A 25,636-nucleotide genomic window follows, 5' to 3' on the forward strand; every position below is an offset into this window, starting at 1 on the left:
TAGGAGCCCAGACTTCGTAGTGACAGTGAAGAGGAAACTGATCCTTACAGACATCTTCAAGGATGAAATCACAGATGTGATAGACTGGCTCTGTAATACAAAGAATAATCAGAAGTAACAGCGTAAGATTCTTAGTGTAGTTACTGAACTACACTACTCCTGGCTATATAAAAAGAGTAATTAATTTTCTGTATGTTTCCATGTTAGTAGCTATTGTGAGTTTATGGCATTTTTGGCTTACTAAAGTTTGGGAACAGGGAACTAGAGAGCAGTTAGATATGAGGGCTGGAATCACAGTCAAACAAATGAGTCGTTGAAAGTTTGAGAGACCAGAGTAATGGCAAGAATTACTGCAGACAGAGAATAATGCTTGGGTTGATTTCTTGAAATAAGCTTTTAGGAATGTTTGAGAAATTATTGCTTTGAACTGTTGCTCCTGAAAATAAGTTCTGTGTCTAGGGAATCTTGTGTCAATCTTGTTGATTCGACCTGTGTGTACATACATTCATTCGCATAGTCAGTTGTATTTACTCAGCGTGTTTACTCACTTCTCTGTTAGTCTCTAGAGATCAAAGGAAGACCAAAACAAATCCTTCTTGTCCAGGAAGTGTTTAGTCTAATAGAAGGAAAAACATGAATAAACCAACAAGTACAATAAAGTCTCAAACGTGACAAATTCTTGTGATTATTTGAATCATTTAGTGGAGTCATAAAGTAAAATAATGTATAAAGGGGTGTGGGTACGTGATGACAAATAATCAATGAAAAAATTAGTACCAATAAATCAGTAAAAACCTTAATGATGAACTACTCATGTGATGCTACAATGATAATAACTATTTACAGTAAGTCAGTTATTTTTACAGTATCTAATTTATTAGCTTACTATTCAGTATGTAGTAAGTACCCATGTATGTCACTATTAAGTGACACTATGTTTAGGGAAAAAATATCTAAGACTTCTTTCTGAGTAGCTTAGAAAAGAAAATGTTTTAAATGCTCAGATTAAAATACAATGTTCTTATAGGCATTAAGACTTCATATATGGTTTGTAGCTTTTTAGATACTTCATGATGGGACTATTTTTCATCCCATTATTCATAATCCATTAAAAGGTTTAATTTTTGCCTCCCATATGTGGTTGTTATAGATTTGTTGTTCACTCAGCATTGTGTTATATATTATATTGTATTAAGAGGAGGAAGAAACCTGTATAGAACACACAGAGCACATTTTCTCAAGCAAACCATCTAGCTTTGGGAAAAGGGATAGGGGAGCTGGTATATATGAGAATGATCCTCTGCCAAGTATTGTGATGGGTGTTCTATACTTTATATCCTTTATGCGTTGGATGTGCAGCACTAAACCCGCCACTCCTTTTCCCAAGCCACCTGGTAATGCTTGCTTGTAAATCTTTTGGACTACTTGCATCATACAGACATAGCCTATTGAAAAATCGTTCTTTGGTCAAAAATTTGTACAGTCAGTATTCACTCAATGGGTATTTAATGAGCCCTTACTATATGCCAGAATGAACCAGGCACATTCTAGGCATCTATGATACATCAGTCACCAATACAGACAACAATTTCTACTCTCATGGAAATTATATTCTAGAAGAGAGAGACAACAATAACCAATAGACATAAGTAAATTGTTATGTTACTTAGTGTTTGATGTCTGCCATAGATGCATTTTCTATTTTAATTATAGAATCAAGGAGATATTTTATGTGTTATGGAGAAAAAGCGTATTATCTTACTAGTATTTAAAAAAAGTGTATTTGAAAACTGTCTAGAGATTACACATAGATTTTAGACATATAATTCTTTAAGTGTACTTAAATACCTCAAGGAAGCTCCATTACAGGCATTTTAGTAGAAACAGGTAAAGAAATTGATTTTTTTTAAACTCACTGTCAACATTTTTCTGTGTCTAACTATAAATACTGAAGGATTGGCTGTTTCATATGTATTTCATCCATCTCCATAGGTCACTTTTCAGGCATTTACAGCATTAGTGTATCTCAGCATTTAGTCTGCAGACCACCTGCATTAGGATTACCTGGGCTGTTCAATGTAAATTTAGACTCTGAAGACGCACACCAGCCCTACCCAGTGAAAGTCTTTGAGACTGGGTCATGAGAATCTGTATTTTTAACGTGGACTTCAGGTAATTCTGCTGCACATCTAAATTGGAGAACCATAGAATGAAGTATTATTCTGATGAATAGTTACTGATAGGAGTGGGCTTGAGGTGGGTTAGGATTATTCAGTGATAAAGTATAGAAAATCTCTGAGAGTAGCTTATTTCTCAATCATGTAAGTGCAGAGATTGGAAGCACGTGCCATCATATTCAGTCCAACAAATCTCTGGGTATAGAATTCTTGAACTAGAGAAATTTGAACTATCATGGATTACCCTGCCCTGTGTGTTTGGAATTATATCAAAATTTTCTTGATGCATGGTTTTAACTAATAGTGCTATAATTAACATTAAAAAAAACCTGTAAAGATACGTATTTTAGCTTCTCGTTCTGTACATATCCGTTCCAAAATCAAGTACCAAAATTGTTTCTCTTTTGTAAGTTAAAATATGGTGTGATACCACCTCTAATGGTGTACTGATTTCTATATGGAACCACTAAAATTCTGTTTATTCCTCAACATAAGTGTGATAATCATTTTATGTTAAAGGTCATAATTTACTTCTCAGTGATGTGTGAACTTGGAATGACATTTGGCTAATAATATTCTGATTTCTTGCTCACAGATTATATTGGCAAGTTAGTTTTACCTTTTTTCTAAATTAGAAGCCCTTTTTGGTCAGTGACTATATTTCAGAGTTGCTCAGTCTGAGCACGAAGGATACTTTGGCCAGATAATTCTGTTTAGGGGAAGGGTTGCTGTGCATTTTAGAATATTTGGCAACATCTCTGATCATCTTCTCGTCCCCTAGTGTCTTCCTAAGTGATGGCAACGAGAAGTGTCTCTAGACATCACCCAGAATCTCCTGGAGACATAATCTCCCCCAGTTGAGAACAACTGCTGTATTTTTTCTCCTTTTTGTGTTAGACACATAGTAACACTCCAGAAATACTAAAAAAGGTAGAATCTTGAGCTGAAAAAGGACTTGACATTAAGTCCAGCTCCTCCCTTCTTCCCCCAGCCTGTTGTGTAGATGAAATAATAGCAGGATAAAAAAAAAAAAAGTAAAAGAAATAATAGCAGGTAGTTATCAGTGAAATGACAGTGATTTCAAACACCAAACTTAGAGGCAGAATTAGGACCAGAATTTGAGATCACCATGATTCATATCCAAGCCTAGCTTTAACATCAGGTTGTTATCATTTCAAAGAGAAAACAGGAAGGAAGTAGGGAGCTTCATGTTTAAGTTCATTTTTTGAGCATTTAAAATTACAGAATTTCAGAGAAGTTATTCATGTTACAAATGGATTCTTGAATTTATGAAGGAATTGATCTCAGGTTTCTATGCAAACCATTGTTGTTTAATATGAAAAAATAAAGAACAAAAAGTTAAACTCAGACTTGAGCTTCATTCGTAGTCCTGCTACCTCAAACACATTACCAGATCTTCTTAAGTATTAGTGTCTTTACCTGAAAAGTAACATCAGCACCTTTCTCCTCACAAAATTGTCTCAAGGTGTAGTTGAAGGTCTGCTAAAGTCAGTTATATTTTACATGTGATAGTTCTTATTATCTGCACACTGATGTGTCAGCAGATAATTACCTAACAGTGAGATTTGGAACAGAAATAGGAAACGGACTTTGCATTTGAGGATTTCTGTGTGCCAGGCTTTCTCTTAGATTCTTTTCCACATGTTTTCTCATTTAAATCCCACCCATAAACTGAGCAAGGTGAGTACTGTCCTCAGAAGGGAAAGAACTGCTTGCATGGTAAATGAGATGTTAGAATCCTAGCCTACATCATTTTAAGTCTATAACCCATGCTTTGCTTGTGTGCTTTTTATATTATTATTACTATTACTATTATTATTATTATTAATTATACAACAGGGTTTTCTTTTAAGATTTTATTTATTGATGAGAGAGGTAGAGGAACAGGCAAAGGGAGAAACAGCCTCCTTGTGGGGAGCCTGATGCAGGACTCGATTCCAGGACCCTCGGATCACATCCTGAGCCAAAGGCAGATGTTCAGCCACTGAGCCACCCAGGCATCCCTTTACAATTGTTTTCAGAGGGAAACCTAAGTTTAAGGTTTTAGGAGTGACCGTCAATTGAAATTCTATCAGAAATGAAATTTAATGCTCAAAGAGTCAAGGTACTAGAGAGTGGGTTAGCATTATACATTTCCATCTTACAAATAAGTTGAGGCCAGGGAAATGAAGTGTGATGGTATTAAATGTGGAGCTGGGATTTTCTCTCTAAAACTTGTTTTGAGAATCACAAAACAAGTTTCGTATTTTCTCATTGCGTATTTTATTTGGTTTGTTTATAAATAAGCTTTTCAATAAACAAAGAATTGATAGTGGGATACCCTCCCCCCCATCAATTATATTAGTCTTAATTGAAAGTAATTAAGGGCTAATATTTTCCTGCCTTCTTCATTTGGGAAGGGGGGGCATTAACATATTTTACTCACATAATCCTCCCCCAAATCATTCTTATTTTTTTACTTAGAAATCAGTCTCAATAACCAGTCTTTAGTTAGACTCTGACAGAATTAAATTCTACATTAGAGATGGGCAAAATAAATTCTGTAATTGGTTTAAGTTCACATACCTATTTAGAAGCAAGACCTATGTCTTCAGGGACGCCTGAGTGGCTCATGGTTGAGCATCTGCCTGTGACTCAGGTCATGATCCTGGGGTCCTGGGATCAAATCTCGCATCGGGGTCCCCACAGGGAACCTGCTTCTGCCTCTGTCTATGTCTCTGCCTCTGTGTCTCTCATAAACAAAATCTATTTTTTTTAAAGACCTATATCTTCAGGACTGAGTTATTTTTGTTACCTCTACTGTTTGTGTTGCTTCTAATAAAAACCAATGTTGATCACTGCAACCTTCTAGTCCCCTTTCTCCATATGTTTAAGGTAGAAACTGTTGGTGACGAAGGAAGGATGAGAGATTTTGATTATTATTTTGCCACAAATTTACTTATTCATTATTCTTGTGTATTGGGCAGTGCTAAGAAACCAGAGTAATATTTACTAAAGTGATTGGTGAACCAGATCCCACATATAGTAGTGTCCTTATACCCAACCATGGTAAAATGTCCTCGAAATAAGTAAAATTAACAGAGATCATATGAATAAAGACATATTTTACTTAAACTGGTATATGTATAAGTATATTGTATATCACCTCTTACCTGATGCAGTTCATTTCTTTGCTGTCCTGGTTGCTTTGAATCTGTAGTTACAGATACTAATTTGCAGTAGTGATTTCTATACCTCTTAAAGTTCTAATTCTCTATTTGATTGTTTTTGTTTCTTTTTCCCTCAAAAAAGATGCCATATCTCATTTTAATGTGAGGACTTCAGAATAATCTTCAAAAATAACTAGAATTCTAGGTTATTACAAAAGCAGAAACTTCTAAAACAAATAAGGTTGCTTTTAGATCATGTGTTGATGGCAGAAATTAAGTAATTTTGCAAATACAGTTTATCTTTTTAAAATTAAAATACAGTGCAGTTCTTTCAAGACTCAGAAAACACTAAAGAAAAGGATGATGAGCTTTGATTTTTTGTTGTTTTTTTTTTATGTTATTTATTTTTGCAAGGAACCAGTGAGACCTAGAAAAATTTGTTCTGGAAAATGAAATCAAATGGCAAGTGAGACTTTGTGTGTGTGTATGTGTATATATATACATTAAATATATATACACACATTAAATATATATATACACACATCTGTATATATTTATCTTTTAAAATACTTTAGAGATAAAATACTAACTATTCTTTTGGCATTAATTTCTTAATTTGTCATAGTGTTTTGTGCTAGACATAAGTTGTATTATTAAGTATTTGTTTTTTAGGAGAATGTCATGTTTTTTCCTTTTTTGGGTGTGAATTTATATTCTTTAAGACTTAAAAGCAAGACGTTTTTATGAGTTTGTATAAATATATATATTTTTTTAAGTAAAAGGCTCGTTTACTACCTAGTTTCTCATTTAAAAAAAATTTAGAATTATTTATTCTTTTTCTTATCAAGGCATTGCTTCAGAGTTTGGAGTTCGAGGTTATCCAACAATTAAGCTGTAAGTTGAGTGTTGTATGTTTATATGTGTATTTTTATTCACTCTACTTACGTTTTATTACATTAATTTCTGGTAGCTTCCTTGAAGGATTGAAAATTTGGGTTTAGCAATTCTTTCTAGGTACAGCATGTGATCAAAGAGAGAGGGACTGCATCTTCCTGCTTTTCTGTGTATTTAAGTGAGTGTGTTGTTTACGACTAATTCACCGAATGTGCTCTGAGTGCTTACCGTGGCAGGCATCGTGCACACAAGATGTACAGCTGTAAAGTATGGAAGCCCTTTTACCCTTGAGGAGCTCAAGAGTGTATTCTGCTGTATCACCTGAATCCTGTCTCCTAACAAAGTTTTACTTTTCTATAATTGAAATAGACTTAATTCATTAGAGAGGAAAAAAAATCAAATTGATGGATTTAATTCTAATCTGTAAGTGTTGACAAAGTCTAATATAAAGTGTATGTAAGTTGGGAGAAACGGTATGCTAATTCTAAACCGATTTATCTTATAATCATTTTATTGAGTTTATTTCTTGAGTTTCATTCTTATTTTGGTAATGTGCAAGTTGAATTATTTTAAAACTTATTTTTATAATAAAGTAAGCTTTATTTCGGTGTTTTAAAATCTCAAATCTCAAAATTTGACTATTCTTAATTTTTAATTTCTTGGGTTTTGTGTTGACTTCCCCCTTCCCCTACCTTTAAAAAATGTTGCTCAGCCTCTTTTACTTGTGTTAAGTAAAATATCCTTTCTGTTCTTTTTGTTTAATCATAGATGGTCTATTGTACTTTCACATTTTTTAAAAATCTCATTTAGACACATCATTGACAGACTTTTGAAAAATTATCTTAATTTTCTAGAATAAGTGTTTTATGCATTGTTCTACTCTGTAATCTTGGAGCATATTTCGAGTTAGTGTGATGTTGTGTTGCTTAAAATTTGTTTTCTCAATACCAAAATACTATTTATTCTCTATCATTTTTTTTACTAGAGAAGATAGTAAGAAATACAATGCTTTGACAAGCTCTTGACCATGAATGCATACACTTTTCAGGAGGTATCAGATACACCATAAACTATTTTCATGTAGTTTTAATAAAATACAACCTTTTCTTTATATTCTAAGTTGTTGGTCCCCTGAAGCCAGTTGCCTACTATATTTTACATGGTTACGCTACTTCTCAACTCTGCATTTGCTATTTTACATAGTATAATTTATGTAACAATAGTGATTAGCATTAACTATTAAGACTATTTAACTATTAAGTTGAAATAATCTAAGCTTTTATCCTTTTTTTCTTTTTAAGATTAAAGGGGGACTTGGCATATAATTATAGAGGACCACGAACTAAAGATGATATTATTGAGTTTGCTCACAGAGTGTCTGGGTAAGTTTTTATTAGGAAAGGCTTTTTCACTATATGGTTACATTTCACAGAAACAATGTCCACAATAGCCACAATATGGAAGCAGCCCAAATGTCCATTAACAGGTGAATGTATAAAGAAGAGATGGGAGATTTTATATATATATATATACTATTGCATACATATATACAGATATATATATATATATATATATATATATATATATATATATAGGCGATACTCTGTTGCATAGCCATCAAAAAAGAATGAAATCTTGTATTTGGAATAATGTGGATGGTACTATGTTAAGTGAAAGAAATCAATGAGAGAGAGAGACAAATATCATATGATTTCACTGATATGTGGAATATAAGAAACAAAACATGAACATAAGGTAGGGAAGAAAAAATAAAATGAGATGAAATCAGAGAGAGAGACAAACCATGAGAGATTTTTAACTCTAGGAAACAAACTGAGGGTCTCTGGAGGGAAGAGGGATTGGGGGGAATGGAGTAATGGGGGGATGGGCATTAAGGAGGGCATGTGAAGTAATGAGCACTGGGTGTGATATACAACTGATGAATCTCTAAATACTACCCCGAAATTAATAATACACTACATATTAACTAAATTGAATGTAAATAAAATATTTTTTAAAAAGATACTAATACTTTAAAATTAAATGCAGTTTTGGAGCAACTGGGTGGCACAGTCGGTTAAGCATCCAACTCTTGATTTTGGCTCAGGTCATGATCTTGGGATCCTGAAACCGAGCTCCATGGTGGTTGCTGTGCTGAGCATGGAGCCTGTTTAAGATTCTTTCTCCCTCCCTCAGCCCCTCCCCACCATGTGTGCACTCTTTTTCTCTCTCTAAAAAGTTAATTAATTAAATAAAAATAAAGCTAAAAGTATTTTAAAAGACCATATTGAACCCGTATGTTTTTAGGTTTAACGTAAATGACATTTGTTCATTTATGACAAAAGGTAGGCATATGTAGTATACCAAAAGAGGAAACAAAAGGAACTGTGACTTGTATTATATATTTGTTAATCTCACATTAAATTCATTTCATACGTAGAAAAAAAAATTTTCCCCAGTTTTCTTATTTATTTTTTATTTTTTGAAAGATTTTATTTTTTTATTTGACAGAGAAAGTGAGAGATCACAAGCAGGGGGGATGCAGCAGAGGGAGAGGGAGAAGCAGACTCCCCCTGGAACAAAGAGCCTGTGCCAGGCTCAATCCCAGGACCCTGGGATCATGACCTGAGCCGATAGCAGACAATCAACTGAGCCAACCAGGTGCTCCTCCCAGTGGATTTTTTAAAAAATATTTTATTCATTTATTCCTGAAAGACCGAGAGAAAGAGAGGCAGAGGGAGAAGCAGGCACCACACAGGGAGCCTGACACGGGACCCCATCCTGGGAACCCAGGACCTCGCTCCAGGCCAAAGGCAGGTGCCAAACCACTAAGCTACCCAGAGATTCCCCCCAGTGGGGTTTTTTTTTTCCCCAGTGGATTTTTTAATGCACTTTCAGAATTTGATTACTTCTAACAACCTTATGAATTGTAATTTTTATTTTACTACAAATTTGTTTTTATGCAGCTTTATTTATATCAACTTATTTTTCTTGTTACTTAATTTCAGAGTTTTTAAAAGAAACCCCACAATATTATTGTTCTGAATAGACTTGGGCTTTAATCCCTGGCCTGTGATATTGGAAAATTCTTTTTGGATACACCTAAAGTACTTTCCCTGATCTGTCACATGCTGCTTTATGCCATCTGTCAGATATTACTACACATTTTGCTTAGAATGTGACATAATTAGAACCCACATACTTATTTGAGTTACTGATCTCTTGAGTTTTTACTGCTAAGAAATCTATAAGCATTTCCTATTGGTTTGAATGTGATGATTTTGTATTTTAATCTACATCTATCTTGCGGGGCTATAAAGAAAGTTGGTGCTTATAATTTATTCAGTGCGATTAATGTGGAACTTATTAAAGAGAATATTTGGGGCACCTGGGTTGTTTAGTGGTTGAGTGTCTGCCTTTGGCTCAGGTTATGATCCCGGGTCCTGGGATCGAGTCTTGCATCAAGCTCCCTGGAGGGAGCCTGGCTTCTCCCTCTGCCTGTGTGTCTGCTTCTCTCCATGTCTCTCATGAATAAATAAATAAAATCTTTAAATAGATAAATAGACCATTCATCAAAGTAGGTTAACCTATATTAACTTTGAAAGTATAAGTACTTTCTTCTGAGTTTGAAGGGATATATTGATACTTTAAATAGCTTTAAAGTGAATTGAAATATCAGGATGGATTTGTTGAGTGGCCTGACATTGTATGGCTTAAATTATTTGAGAAAAGGCACAGAATTAGGAAAGATCTTTATTCAAGTTTGCAAAACTTACTATATAATTATCACTGTATTTTCTCATCAATTACATATTTTATTTGCTTTCTGAATATAAATTTTGAGGTGACTATATTATATGAGGGAATTGCTGGTGAGATGTACTTTATTCCCTGTGATTAGATTAGTCTTCATTTTTGGAAATTTTTAATGAGTTTTATTTTAAGCTTATGATGGCCTTCTCCTGATGTAACTAGGGAAGACTCTGTTGCAAATGAAATTTCATGACTCCGTTCTGGGGTTGCATCACTTAGTAGTTAATTACTGAAGTATGAAAATAGAGGCCGAAGTGGAGTGATGCAATGCGTCTAAGGAATTGTGCATTTTGAAAATATGTTTGCCTTTGCAAACTCTGTGTTTACTCTTTTGCAAATTTAGTGGAATAAAAAATCTGATCATATGGATCATGCCTCTTTTTTAGTTTTTTAATAATATTTTGCAAGTGATGTTTTGTAAAAACCTTGATGTAATTTATTTCTTCCTTGTACTTGGCTTTGAAATATCTTGTATAGTAAAACTGTAGAGTTTTGTTTTCTTTTTATGAGGTCCTTATGTGCTATTATGATTATCATTTTCAATTTTATTTTTTCTGAAAAGAATAATATACTTGTGAAACATTTAGATTTTAACCTCTATAGGGTATTATAAAACTTGTATTTAAATGGCCATAAATCTTAACATAGTATAATTATAATTTTCTGAGATAGGACTTCAGTGTGTTACTGTATATGATCTTATGAAAGGGAAAAAAGAATTCTCTTGTGGATCATTTGTTTTTAGCTAAGTACTCTAAATGGATTATAGGTCTGTCTTGCCTGTCAAAATATTGACTAAGATGGTATTCTTTAAAGGGTTGTATTTTAAACTTAATTTGTTTTTAATTGATAGCTTAAATTGGTACTTTATTTTCATTATGTGAGTACAGTAGTGGTCATGGGCTAAAGTTTTATTAGATATATGTAGATTGGGTGATGACTTAAAATGCAGTTAATACAACATTAAAACTTTGTAACTTCAGATGTAAATTATATACTGTCTTATGTTCAAGTGCAGATTTGTTTTTTGTTTGTTTTGTTTTCAAACAGGGCTCTAATTCGGCCACTTCCAAGTCAGCAAATGTTTGAACATGTGCAAAAGAGACATCGTGTATTTTTTGTTTACATTGGTGGAGAGTCACCTTTGAAGGTATCAATTGAGTTTATTTTTTAAATTCACAAATACAAATGTAATTTAGTTTTCTCTATTCCCAAAACTTGATCCAAACTCAATTATTTCACTCTTATTGGAAATATTTTAGTTCAATCTAAGCATTTTTCTAACAAAACACTTTCTTATTTGCTCTCTATTGTGTTTGCCTTCATAAAACAGATGATGCTTGCTTTAGTATTTCTGTTGTTACTGACAGGGTTATTCAAATTTTGCTTACTTTTTAGCATTTTTGGCTCTTTGTGACTATGGAGTGCAGTCTGAATGTAAACTTTTTGAAACTTTTTGAAGATCATTTTGCATGCGTGTGTTTATATATGTGCATCTTCCTGTAACTATCAAATTAAATTAATATGAATTGAGCTTATATTATACTTTATTTAGAGGAGTGTCAAAATATTAAGTATCAGTAGTCTTTTTGCTTTAGAAACCGTATATTTCATTTGCTGCTTATATTCCATCGTCTTTTCACGTTAAAAATGCTTATGGCATCAAATTGGTATGATATTGCTGAGGATGATACTACTTTCTCTGAATGTTTAATGAGGAATGAATTCTGATTTTAATGTTTAAAGGTCACCTCTTTTCTATTTGTAACTTCACAGGAGAAATACATAGATGCTGCTTCAGAATTAATTGTATATACATACTTCTTTTCTGCCTCAGAAGAAGTGGTTCCTGAGGTAACGTTTAAAATTGGATTTTAATGACTTAATTCCACTTTTTAAGTTATTACTTGATTATATTTATCAGATTTATTTACTGTCATATGTGTAGAAACAGTAAACATGTTATCTCTACTTCTGGCACCAGATTGCTTATTGTTAATAAGCAAATACCACTGGATTCATAGCATTTAGTAATTATGTTTATTATGTTGATTTTTTTTTCTTTTTAAAATAACAGTGGTAGTAAGAAGTGAGAACTCAAACTATTAAATTGGTTTATAAGTAATGGAATGGTTAATGTATTTATATCTCTTAATTTATAGATGCTGCTTATCTCATCCTGTGCCGTGCCCTGTATTAAGTCCTGAATAGTTGATGACAAGTAGGATCTTCAGGGTCCTGATAGGGTGGAGCTTACATTCTCATGGGGAGAGGAAGTGTACTAAATGTTAGTGTTGCAGGTTACAGCTTTTGGGTCCTTAGACTGGGATAGTATTTTTCAGTAAACAGATACGTAAACAGGATATAACTGCCATAACTGCTATTGTGATAGCAGGGGCATGAGAGTAGGTGACTTCTTTGGATTGGTTGATCAGGAAATGTCTGTCTGGGAAGAAAATATTTGATTTGGGATATATATGATGTGAAGGAGCCATGCAAAGATCTGTGCCCAGAATAAACTAGAAACAGGGAACAGATAAGAACACTGCTGGCATATTTGAGAAATAGGTAGTAGGCCGGTGTGGCTTGAGAAAGGAGATAGATAGGAAGTAGGCAGAGACCAGTGAAGACCTTGCAGGTCATGACCATGCATGTGATGGGTTGAAGTTAGTGAAGGATTTGATCTGACATTCATCTTAAGGACATTTTTCTGCTGAGAACAGAATGAATTGGATAGGGAGAAGAATAGATCCAGAGAGATCAGTTGAACTCTTGAAGTAATCTGCAGAGTTTGAGCTTGGAGGTTTGTAAAGGGATGGGGGGAAAAGTGAAAGCATTGTTGTTTTTTAGAGATGGAATTGTTTGAGCTTGCTGACCCGGAGGAGCAGGGAAGAACCAAGGGTGACTCTTTGGTGTTTGGTTTTAACAACTGGGTAATTGGTAATGTTAATCTATGAGCTTGGGAATACTGCAGAAGAAACAAGTTTGGGAATGCGGGAATGATCAAGAGCTTTGAATTGGTTATTTTAGCCTGTTCAGCATATTAGTTAGACATCCAGATACAAGCATCAAATTCACAGCTGGATATAGTGGTCTGGCGTTAAGGCTCTATAAACTTCTAAGACATGGGATGCAAATTTTTAAGCAAATAAATGGGCCCATGAGCTAAAGACTGCAAAGGAAAGTAGCTGGAGAGTAGGAAAACAAGATGGGTGGAAAGCCAAGATAAATACTTTTAAAAAGAGGATCAGTTGTACAAGATACTTGGAAAGTGATCGAAATGAGTTGAAGAAAGTAACTATGATACTTGTACACATGGAGGTTATTGGTGGTTTTACAAGAAGTACAGGTGCCTCATTGGTGTCATTTGAGAGAATGCAGGTAAGAAATTGTAAGTTACAGGTATAGACTTCTCTTTGGAAAAGTTTTCCTGAGAAAGGAACCTGAGAAATTGCAATAGCTGACAGGAAACATGAAATTAATTGTCAAGGGAAGCTTTTTCTTTTTAATCAGTATAGGTTACAAAAAATCAAAACAGTTTTTTCCCACAAAGTTATTTCATATTACACATTTGATTAATTTTTGTTTGACATTTTTTAATATTTAAATATTTTTAAGAAGATTGCAGAATCACCTAGAATATATATGTGTAGTGCTCTTGCAATGTGTACATAAATGTTTATCTTTTTTTTCATAAATGTTTATCTTATAAATGTATTCTGAAATGATTTTCAGTTCCTTGGGAAAACTTCAGACAGATCTGGTCAGCTTAAACTCATTTTTAGGTTTACTTAGTTTGGTCTCATAAGTTATTTGCAGTATTTTATGCATTTCTTTTGAAGGGGAAGAGAAGATAGGGTAGGAGGAGAGCTATATTTGCCATTAGATTCTCAAATAGATGCCTCAAAAGGTTATGAAGCTCTATTCTAAAATGTCTTAAGATCTCTCAGTGTGATGTAAAGGCCTAGAATGGATGGAATCTAGTTCTAGGCCCAGGCCGTTTAGTCCATTCTCTTCTCCAAAGCCCAATGTTAGTATGAGAGGCGAGAATGTACACTGTACCCTCTCCTGTGAAGCTGTCCCAGCAGTTTACTGGGAGTGCTCCAGAGGGCACCTGCCTCCTGGGCCCTGACACCATCTGACACTCACCCCAGTCCTCGAGTAGTGACACATGTCTTAGATCAGAATTCTAGGGCCTGGAACATCTGTGTGGATGAGCATAAACAGTATCTGCTATGTGGGCACACTTTTGCTTATTATGTGTTGTTTTTTATTATTGACCTCTCAACTAGTTTCCTCAAACATTCCTTAGTTATTCTTGCAAATCTCAATATTTGTCATCTCTTTTATAGTTCTGTATATATGGTTGTAAAAGTCTGCTAAGGGGGAGTCAGTGTTCTTTCAGGGTAATATGAGGATTTTTACTCCCATAGAGAATTTTCAAATAAGGACAAAACCCATGATTTTATATCCCCCCCCCCCATATTTTTAATTTTAATGTTTGGTCATGCAAAGCTTCCTTAGCTTTACAGCTAGTGTTTATGAAAGCCCTCATAAGTATGTTAAGGAGATACAAAGATGAATTGACATAATTTCTGACTTCAGGATATTTAGAGGTGAATGGAGAAAAACAGCCTGCAAACAACTGTAATATAGTAAGTTTAAGGAACAGAAAGCAAGAGAAAGAGGGATTCAGAATATGTGGAAATTAATAGCTGCAAGATTCCATCTCCGTAGTAATGTTATGATGTGGCCAACTCCGGCATTGAAAGAGAGGCATGCTGGATGCTCTAAAATACTTCCAGAGCACCTTTGTGAATGAGTTGCCAAGAGCAGATGAGCAGAGGCTTACTTGATGATAGAACCTTACCTAAAAGCTTTACTGCTGACTTTCAAATACTTATTTTTGTGATGCTGTACCATTTTTTAGTAGTCATGTAAGAGATCATTGTATATTAATTACCTGAAGTATGCCTCCCGTCTTCTCCATACTTCAAGGACAGCCATCTTTATTTTTATCCTGTTGGCAGTTATTTTTATTTTATTAGCTATCAGTTGGTTATTTGTTGTTACTTTTCACTTATTACCACATCATGTAATAATTCTATATGGCTCACCCAATTATATCTCTTCTGTATGGAAACTGATTTCTTTATAATTTTAGTATTTTTAAATAATTATAGCACAGGTATAAGAAGCAGGTACCTTCTGAAATAATATATTATTAATTGCCATTATAAATTCCCATTTTTAAAGCCAATTTGCATTTTAAACTTGCTCTCACGTATGTTAGTGGATCTGACTTCCCTAACTCTATGGTGAGGTGGAGACTCCGTTTCCTTGATTCACAGAGAATGAAGCCAACTCCCCAGGACAGCAATGGAGTCCATGCCACAAAGCCCAGGAATGTTGAGGAAGGACTCAAACCTACCCAGTGCTGATTGTTACCTTAGCCACCTCAGAGTGTGTCTCCTACTGTACTTCTTTGATATCTTTGGGTCTGTTACCAACTCTAAGAATATTCTGTGGTTTTCATACTAACAAACAGCACTGGGCCAGGAGATGTATAAAGAGATAAACCTGTCCTTGGATGAGGTTGGATCGCCTGTGCTCTTTTTAACTGTAACGGTTTCGTTCTCGTGGCTTTTTTTCTGGCATTTTTCAATACTTTTGAAATCATAGCTACCAATTAAAATTTTTTCAATGATACAAAGTATTTACATATCTGATTTTGCAGTATGTGACACTGAAGGAGATGCCAGCTGTGCTTGTTTTCAAAGATGAAACTTACTTTATTTATGATGGTAAGTTCCAAAGTTGTAACTCATGTAAAACATGTTAAAATTAAAACACTGTGGCTATTATAGGACTTAGGTATTGATGAAAGATTTGGTAGATGCAACTACTTTTTGCCTTTCCCATTAATTGAATGACAGATTTTTTTTCCCCTTCAACTTTAGTTTTAACATCTAATGTGTTTTCTGAGTTCTGCCTACAATGATTTTTTTGGAGGGGGTTGGTCAGGTCATTTGACTTTTGAGACATGAACTGTATGCAATTGCTGTTATTTTAAAACATTCAAAACTATTCGTATAAAAAAAGGGATCTAACATCTTAGACTCACAAAAAGGTAAAGAAATAAAACCCCTTCAGTAGTGGCAAAGCCCCTTGGGGGGTATATTCTTTCCTAGCCTCATCTCTCCCTCTCTTTCTTCCTTCCTTCTCCCCCTAACCACTCACCAGCTAGTCAGCATTTCTTCAATGAAGTTAAATACTTGGTCTACATTTGTTATGCCAAACATACATCATAATAAGGAGACTGCTGGGACACCTGGGTGGCTTAGTGAGTTAAAGTATCTGCCTTGAGCTCAGGTCATGATCTCTGGGTCCTGGAATGAAGTCTGGAATTGTCAGCTCCCTGCTCAGTGGGGAGTCTGTTTCTCCCTCTGCCTCTCCCCCTGCTCATGCTCTCTCTCTGTAGCTCTCTGTCTCAACTAAATAAATAAAATCTTTAAAAAAAATAAAAATAAAGAGATGGCTAGAATAGTAAAATCCTCTGTATGTACCCATCATCCGGGTTTAGACAATTACCAAGATCTTACCATATTTTCTTCAACAATTTTTTTTGTTTGTTGAAGTATGTTAAAGCAAACCCTAGAGGTTTTTTTCATCACCAGGTGCTTCATTATGCATCTTTTAAAAGATGTCCTTTTTTTTTTCAATAGAATAACTACCTGCTGTTATAATACTTAATAAAATTCACAAAAATTTCTTGGCATCATCAAATACCTACTTCCACAATCCCCAAACTGTGCATTGAGGTACCTCAGGCCAGTGTAGCAAAATCACAGGGGCTTGAAGAGAAATTTTAAATACAAAGGGAAACAGTGAAACTCAACATCTGTTAGATACCATATAGCCACCCAAAAGCAAAAGTGAATGCAAAGTTATGCCTAATAACCTTCTTTGTAACTTTCTAAGTTACAGTTTAATAAACTAGACACTTCAGTTTATTTCTGCTAGTTGCTTTTGAAATACTCAATGCCCTTGTGTGGCTTTTTGTTACCGTGTTGGAGAGTACAGATATGGAATATTGTATTCATTACAGAAAAATTGTAGAATGTTGTTATTTTATAACAGAAAAGAAACTAGAACTACTTGAGAGCTGTAAACTTTGGATTACGTAAATAATTCCAATGAATAGAATATCTAATAAAAGGAATATTCTGATTTTTTTAGTAAAATGAATATTTAATTATTTTAACAATCATGAAAAAATCTAAAATCTAAAATCTCCTGTTTTCATTATTTTTAAATAAATGTGAATTTAATTTTTGCTGTAGTGGAACAACTACTATTTGTTACATTTTATGCAGCAGGTACTAATTATGTACGTGATATTTTCATTTTATCCTTGCCATAATCTGGAAGGGTAGATAGGCAGATGAGTGTCCTGAGATTATGAAAGAGATAATTAAGAGTGTTAGATAAGATGATAGATGTATAATTAAATCACAGGTTCATTCATTTGCTCACTGGATACTTATTGATTGTATTAGATATTGGGCTTGAAAAGGAAGTTTAGAGGAACTTGGATATATGAAAATAGGAGAAAGAAAATAGTGCATATCTGCACCGATTCTATCCATTTGCTCTTTGATTACTACACTGCTTGAATGATAAGCACTTAGCTTATATTGTCTTATTTTGTCATTAAAACCATGCTTTTGAGATCAGTATTCTTACTATTTTACAAGTAAAAGGATTAAAGAGGTTTTTTTCTCTCCCCCAAGTTAAAATAATTGATAGTATAATCAAGTGTCTGCTTTCAGATCTCCTGTTCTAGTTCTCCTGTGAGTTTATTCACACTTCAGAAAGCCACTTTGTTTTTGGAACAAGCCTGATCATATCTGTTTAGATGTTAATATGTTCTTTAATCATGGCTAAGAAAGTGCACCTCCTCTTCTCTCCACATTTCAGATATGCCCTCAGATGTGCCCTCCCTCGAGTGCACAAGAAGATGGGTGAAGTATCTGTAGCTCTTGTGAGGGACCATCATTCTTTAACATGCAGCAGTTAGTATTTAGAACCTGCCCAAAGTCTTCAGATAACACACAGAATTTATCTTGAATATTTATTCTAATGTTTAATTGTTGTCATGAAGTTTAGAAGCTTTGGGGTAGGGACTTAGAAGGATAGTTTATTTTCTGTATTTCAGATATATCACTTGGTGCAATCTTAAAACATTTGCTTTTGACCTGGAATAGAGATTGTGGCCCCGTACTCAACTCCTAGTTTTATGCTTATTTTTCTAATTTGTAAGTTCAAATCCATAAATACTTTCAGATTCGTATTATGTCACTTATTTTATAGGTTTGGTAACTTGAAAATGTTTTGTTTAGCAATGCAAGTGACAGAAAAAGCACATCTTCCAAGAAATCATTAAAATCCAGTTTTCCACCAAACATATTGGTAGCCTTTTACATTACCTTCTTTTTTATGCAGTTATAATAATTGTTCACAGTTACTTCAGAATTATATTTCTAATCAGGACATAATATTTCTCTTGATATTACATATGTTTTTTATCTGCTTAGCAGGAGAATTTGATGTTGAATGGCTTTAAATGTGTTAGTTTTACATATGAGAAAGGGTTCTAAGCTGAGGAAGAAATGTCATAAAATAGAGAAGAGCAAAGAAATTGTAGTAAGTTACGATACTGCCACCATTCAAGGATAAATGTCAACCCAGGATAGCCATTTTTTTTTTTTTTTTTTTTTTAGGATAGCCATTTGGTAGGAATGTTCGCCTTCATTTGATCATTCTGTCAGGTTTTTTTTCATACTTTGTGTTTTCAAAGCTACAGTCATGCTGTAGTATTGTTTTGCAACCTGCTTTACCACTAAATTATTAATTAAAAAGAATCTATAAATGAAGAGTCTTCCTCATTATGTACCAAAATTGTTTAAATTTTTTCTTATCTAGGGTCTTTCACTTATTTCCTATATTTTTATTTATCTGTCTTGTGCTGTTTTTAATGATGTTCTAGTAAAGAATTGCTTTGTGTATTAATCCTTTTGTATGTCTCATTGTTTCCTTAGAATAGATCTCTAAAAATTAATTTTATGAATTTAAGACTATGATTGTGTCAAGGCATTTTATACATATTGCTAGATTAGAACATTATAAACATTTTAAACTCTTATTGCATATAACTTATTAGCTTTGTTTAATTTTTAAGAATACGAGGATGGTGATCTGTCATCTTGGATCAACAGGGAGAGGTTTCAAAACTACCTGACTGTGGATGGCTTCCTCTTATATGAACTGGGAGATACCGGTAACAAGCGTATATATACAATTCTCCATCACTCTGCATGATTTTTCCTTAATTGATTTCTTAAATCTGATTCTGTGAGAAATAAATCTTAAGCTCTCTTTCATAATTTTACTGCTTTTTAAGACCTGAATGCCAGTTCTTTTTCATGAGAATAGACATTAATATTAACAAAGAGCAAATATTTGTATGGGAAACAAAGATGAGTTAGAAAAGATTTCCTAGTTAGAACTGAAGTGACAGGAAGAGCAGAGCCTAGATAATAAAGAAATGAGAAGAAATAACCAAGAAGCTATATTAAGAGCTGATTTTGTAATAGGAATTGGGATACAACTCCTCACCACCTTTGAGGCCTGCTTTTACTTGTGACGAAAACATGGGCACCACACCAGTGGCATATGATCAAAAATGATGAGCAAAGTAAATGTATTTATAGATGCAAAAACAAAAGCTAACTATAGGGTCTCAGATGCAAACTACCAAAATTCTAAGAGGCCTAACCCTGTAAGTTTTAAGAGGAGGTGTTTTGTAAATTTATAATGAATTACAGTGGAGAAATCATAGGTATTGTCACATTTGTTTTCATTCATAACTTCATGATAAGTGGGATGGAGATACGGTTTTAGATTTTAAAAATGGGAAAATTTTGCTCAAGTTTCATTTTCTTTGTATGAGAAGTAGTGTGCATAGAGTTCCGTCTTCGTGATTTCTTGCTTTTGAATCTGATTAAGAATACAAATTAGAAATGCTATAGGTTCCCATGTTATTTTCAAACTTAGGATATTTGTTCTGGCTCCTGAGCCTGCTTTTTCATGTTCTGTGTCCGGTGACATTTCTGTCTTTGCTTATTGCTATAGAGAGAGGTGTGTGGTAGTTCAGTATTAGAAGTCGGTGTGAACACTGTCAAAGATTGTGAGTTTATTTTTGGATTTTTACAGACTGATGAAAAGGGGAACAGAGGAGGAATACAGTAGTTTCAGTAGTTTTGCTTTCGGTTTGGTAATCATAGGAGACAGCATTACCTTGAAGTAATTAAAGTAGACAGCTCTGGCTCTACTCGAATAGTTTCTTCTCCCAGATTAATTTGGAAAGAAGTTGGCTATGGAATGTTCCCGTTTTGTACAACATAATTGCCCTTGTTCCGTTGTGCTGCTGTGGCTCTGATTCTGCTCATTGTCCCATCTGGCTGCTTACCTCATAAGCACAAGAGATCCTGGCTCTGGGTGGCTTCAGACATGTCATGTTCTTTCTCAGAAGCGCTGGTGATGGAGGGTCCCTGCGTCTTCTGACCCCCACTTGAATCTTCCATCTCCTCACTCTACCGTCTTCAGCCATACTGACTTCTCCGTTTTCTTAAAAAGGCTGTGCGCTTTGCACGAGTGCACCTTTATACCTGGAAGGTATAGTTTATTTTCATTCATCAAAGTCAGACCAAATGCTAATTCTTAAGACAATCTTTTACTGATCCCCTCAAACTACTTATGTTTACTCTACAGTACTCTCTCATAGCACCTGTTACTTTCCTTTGGAACTCTTCTCATTGTTAACCGTACATCTGTTTGTGTGTCATAAATGATCTCTATTTGTCTGTTGTTTTCCCTACTAGACTGTAGTTCCCACTCTTTCAGAGGTGTGTGTGTGTGTGTGTGTGTGTGTGTGTGTTCATCACTCTGCAGCTAAGACCCATAGCTAATAAATGTGCCTCACAGCTCTTCCCCCTGGCCTAGACCAGAACATGCATACTGAAATGCAGCATCTGGTCTTCTGACTCCCAGGAGCAGTGCTCTAGTTATTACGTCGTGCTGTCTCCTAGAGGATATTAGAAATGGATGTGATTTATGTTGTATTTAGGGTTCAGTAAATTTTGAATCAGTTTTGTTCTGTGTATTATTACTAGCAAGTAGTAACCCATGGTACTGCAAGGATAGCATGTAAAAATCTTTCTCTTGTTAGAGGTCATTCTTTTAGAGCTACAGTAATTAATAAATTTCTTTTATCAATTAATAATAAATTTATTTCTTAATATCCTAGCTTTTGACAAAGTATGTAATTTAGTTTGTCAGTAGTGTGAAAACAGTACAATTTGAATATATAAATTATTAAATATTTACTATTATTTACATTTGTGGGATGGGAGGTGGGAGGGAACATCTCACTTTGAATTGACTAATTCATTGATTCATTCTACTGTGCGTAACATGTAGGATAATTGGAATTAAATTCTAGAAATTATTTACTAATTCCGATTCACAGCTACAGTAATAATTGAAAAGTTTGTATAATGAGGGCTATTGAATTTAGATATGTCATTCTTAATTTCAGGAAAGCTTGTGGCTATTGCAGTTATTGATGAGAAAAATACATCAATTGAACACACCAGGTATAGTGTTTTGAAATAGTTTTAAGCTTCAAATACCATCTAATTCAGACTTTACATGGCTTCAGATAAACTTGATATGGCATCTTCCTTTTCCCCACAGTATTAGATAAGGCAGCAGCTATTATAGTTGGAAAATGATAATATATTTTTGAAGCAAAGAGATGAAACATTCATGTGTTCTTTCACAGATTAAAGTCAATTATTCAGGAAGTTGCTAGAGATTACAGAGACCAGTTCCACAGGTATGTGCTTACATTCAGGAAGATTCCTTTATCTTTCTTTAATTATGTAATATAATAAAACAAAAGTAGTACTATTTTATACTTTTAAAGGTGAATCAAGATACTGAAGTGAATTATTGTATGTTACATTTCCATATGAATTATCTGGACTTGGTATTTGTTGACGTATGTCATGCAAATAAGATTTCCTTTATATTTTGTATCATACTTGCTTTACGATAGGATTTGGGATACATTTGTGGTAAGAAAATATGGACATGTACTCATAAATTTGAGATTTAAGTTAAATTGAATAGTCACAAGTTATAGACCGATGATTATAACAGGAATTCAGAGAATGACTTTTTGTTTTATGCCAAGTCATTCTTTTTTTTACTGCCATAAGAGACAGTCAGTATAAATTTGTTACAATATTTGTTATTCCCTTTTTATTCTGAGTCTTCTAGTGATACAACAGTGATATATGTTTATATTTCTCCTGTTCCATAGTATGAACATCTTCTTATTTGTCCTTTTTTAAACAGAGTGGATTTAATTTTTCTTAAATATATATTACTTAGAAAAGCTTATGTTGCCCTGCATTTTAAATACATGTAAAGTAGAAATATCTTAGAATTTGTTTAATTTTACTCACGTGTATTTGTATCTCAGAAGCCAGTAGAATTCATACTCTTTTCTACATTTATTTCATGTAACTTATATGTTGAACATTTACAGTGTTTACATGCTAACCATACCCTGAAGTTCAGTTCTTGGTTCATATTTACCTTGTTTTGTATCTAATGTCTCTCTCTCTCTCTCTCTCTCTCTCTCTCTCTCTCTTTCTCTTGATTGTTGTTGGTTAGAGATTTTCAGTTTGGCCATATGGATGGAAATGACTATATAAATACCCTGCTGATGGAGTAAGTAGAGTTCTAAATGTTTAAATGACTGCTACCAAATCTGTCAATTTTTAAGTTTCTGTTTTTGAGAGATAAAAGCATTACTAGGTGGGAAGCAAAAAAGGAAGTCTACATATATACAAAGCAGATATCCTCCCATCAAATATCTCACTTTAGTTTTTAAGTCTAAATTTGAAACACATTAAACTTTAATATTGTTCTATATTAAAAAATACCTATCTCTAAATTTCATATATTTTGGAAAGAAGATAGCATTCAAAACTTTTAAATCTTGTAGTTTCTGTTTAACACGCATCTTACCTTAAGGTCAGTTTCAGTGAGTAAATGTAATTTAAGTGAAAATTTTTACATTTAAGTCTTAACTGCCATATGAGAAGAATTAAGAAAGTATAAATAACTTTATAGGGAAAATACACAATTTTAAAATAATTCCATCAGTTGTGTTTATGACATAAAAATCTGATTTGTCACTTCAAAAAGTTGTTAGAAAACATTTAGCATATTTATACTAAATTAATTTCAAATAGGAATCTACTCAATGCAGTAGACCCTTAGTAAGGGTTTACTGTATATCACACACTGTGTTTAGTACTGTTGACACAGAAAAAGAGTAGAGTTCCTCCTGTCTTCAAAATGCCTGTAGTCTGCTGGGTAGGACAACATAGTAATTGCAAAACTGTATGAAAAATTCATTGCAGTAGAGGTTTCTGGAAACAGAGTGGCTCCCACCACACCCCAAGGCACATAAAAGTGGAAGGGATCAAAAAAAAAAAAAAAGTGGAAGGGATCAGAAAATGTTTGCCAGAGGAGGCAGTCATTAAGATAAGTTATTTTAGGCAGAGCACTATAGCACACAAGAGGTGATAAGGAAATGGGGCTTTGTAGAGAATGGGGTTGTAAAATAGCCCCTGAAGTGAAGATGGGGAAAGCTCACTAGAGACAAGTGACCTTGTCCAGCGGTGTTGAGGTTCCATTTTGAGTTCACAGCATTGTGCTCTGTTTTGGTGTTCTCTAGCTTTGCTTAGCAGCAAAGGTGTGGCAGTTGCCTTCATTCACATTTTAGGGTATTATTCCATTTTCCAAGTAAGAGCACTGAGGAAATACAAACCAAACTTACAAGTAACATTCATAATTTCCAGTTAAAAGCCTAAAATTATAAAGTATTTTTATTTCTGTTCATTTATATTTATTATCTTCTTAGTCCAGTAAGAATTTGAGAGTGTTTACCAGTGATACAAAGTAATGTGATATAATATATAACCAAGGAATCAAGACAAAGGAAAATAAAATAAAGGATCTGTATTATTTTAGGTATTTATCATTTATAGGTCATTACTGAAGGTACTTGAAAATTTTGGTCCTGAATATTTAATATTCAAGAGTAGAAAAACATTATTTACATATTTCCTGTAGCCTGTAAAATAACTTGGTCATAAGGAGTATGACAGACCTTATATAATCTCATAAAGAGGGGGATATTATAATAGAAATATATTTTTGATAGGATTTTTACAGTATATATAGTAGGGAATTTGACAGAACCGTTTCTTACAATGTCCTTCAAGGCAAGCCAGCATTCAGTAAAACGTTGTAAAAGGCTGAAAGAATTTGGGTCCAAGAGACAACTCCTTGATCCAGGATGATATTCGGAATATATACAGATGGATGGATATTCCTTCATAAGTATGATTGTTAATGTGAGTTGTGAGAAAGAAATTTTGAGCTTCAGTTGTGGTCCAAGAACAACAGTAATCTCTACCACCAACACCTTGTTGTGTTGTTTTGTTTGTTTTTTATTCATATTTTGCTTTTTATTTTCTTTTTCAAAAGAAGAGAAAGCATATGATGATGGTTACGTGATTATATTTGAAAGTCCTTATTGAGCACTTAATTCTGTGACCGACACTGGACTGAGTGGTCAATAGGTATTTTTTAACTTTTACAATAACTCAGTAAGGTGTAAGTACTATTATTATTTCCATTTTATATAGATGAGGAAATTGAAATTTCTTAGAAGAAACTCAAGGAAGTTAAATAATATGCCAAAGGATGCCCAACAAGTAAGTTAAAGAGATCCAGTTCTCAAATCCAGATCTCTCTTACTCCAAAGCTCTTCTGTGACATTAATATTGTCAGATAAATAGTAGCATTTAATAGGTATTGATGCTGAAAGGGGTTTTAACTTAGGGCAAATACATGATATTTTGTAAGATAGTTATACGGCAGCACTATGTTTTTTACGTTGTCTCAAAATAAATAGGGTACTATCAGACCCTAGATTTGTTAAATATTTTTTGGGGGGGTGGTTCTTGTGAATGTAATTAAGAGGGAATAGGATGAAATTATATTTTCCCTTTCCATCATTATTCAAATTATTGAATTCTAGTCCCACTGTGTATTTAACTTTTTTATAATATGTATTTTTATAGGCAGGCCACGTTCTGATCTATTGTGTAAAAATGGAATTTTTTTTGCTACGTATGCATTATAACTAATAACTAAACTGCTATAAATCAGAAAGTTGTCTAGTCTTATGAACAAGAATGAAGCTAAATTTTTTTTTCTTTTTTAATTATATAATCAACTAACTATTGCCTAATAATAATTCTGGATAATCAACCACTCTAATACCCAGTGACTTCCAGCTGTAATATTTACTTTCTCTCACTTACCTGGGCTTGGCTGATATTGCCTGGGCACAGATAGATATGGCTCCAGACT

The 25,636-nt window shown here is 33.8% G+C and overlaps 1 protein-coding gene across 2 annotated transcripts in view; it reads left to right on the forward strand.

Moving 5' to 3' along the window:
* LOC129514491 (protein disulfide-isomerase TMX3) overlaps positions 1 to 25,636 on the forward strand; it is a 44,346-nt gene that overhangs the window by 11,022 nt on the left and 7,688 nt on the right. Inside the window, exons 5-14 of one of the 2 annotated variants that reach the window (XM_055333104.1) lie at positions 6,196 to 6,241; positions 7,543 to 7,623; positions 11,105 to 11,204; positions 11,831 to 11,908; positions 15,792 to 15,858; positions 19,296 to 19,394; positions 21,714 to 21,771; positions 21,960 to 22,013; positions 22,859 to 22,915; positions 24,907 to 24,975. In XM_055333104.1, the coding sequence (XP_055189079.1) occupies positions 6,196 to 6,241; positions 7,543 to 7,623; positions 11,105 to 11,204; positions 11,831 to 11,908; positions 15,792 to 15,858; positions 19,296 to 19,394; positions 21,714 to 21,771; positions 21,960 to 22,013; positions 22,859 to 22,915; positions 24,907 to 24,910 (644 nt within the window). In that variant the 3' untranslated portion in view covers positions 24,911 to 24,975. Of the gene's footprint in view, positions 1 to 6,195; positions 6,242 to 7,542; positions 7,624 to 11,104; positions 11,205 to 11,830; positions 11,909 to 15,791; positions 15,859 to 19,295; positions 19,395 to 21,713; positions 21,772 to 21,959; positions 22,014 to 22,858; positions 22,916 to 24,906; positions 24,976 to 25,636 lie in introns of those variants that run through there. The other variant, XM_055333103.1, reaches the window with a different exon arrangement.

This window comes from Nyctereutes procyonoides, unplaced genomic scaffold, assembly GCF_905146905.1.
Source record: "Nyctereutes procyonoides isolate TBG_1078 unplaced genomic scaffold, NYPRO_anot_genome, whole genome shotgun sequence".
NCBI lineage: Eukaryota > Metazoa > Chordata > Mammalia > Carnivora > Canidae > Nyctereutes > Nyctereutes procyonoides.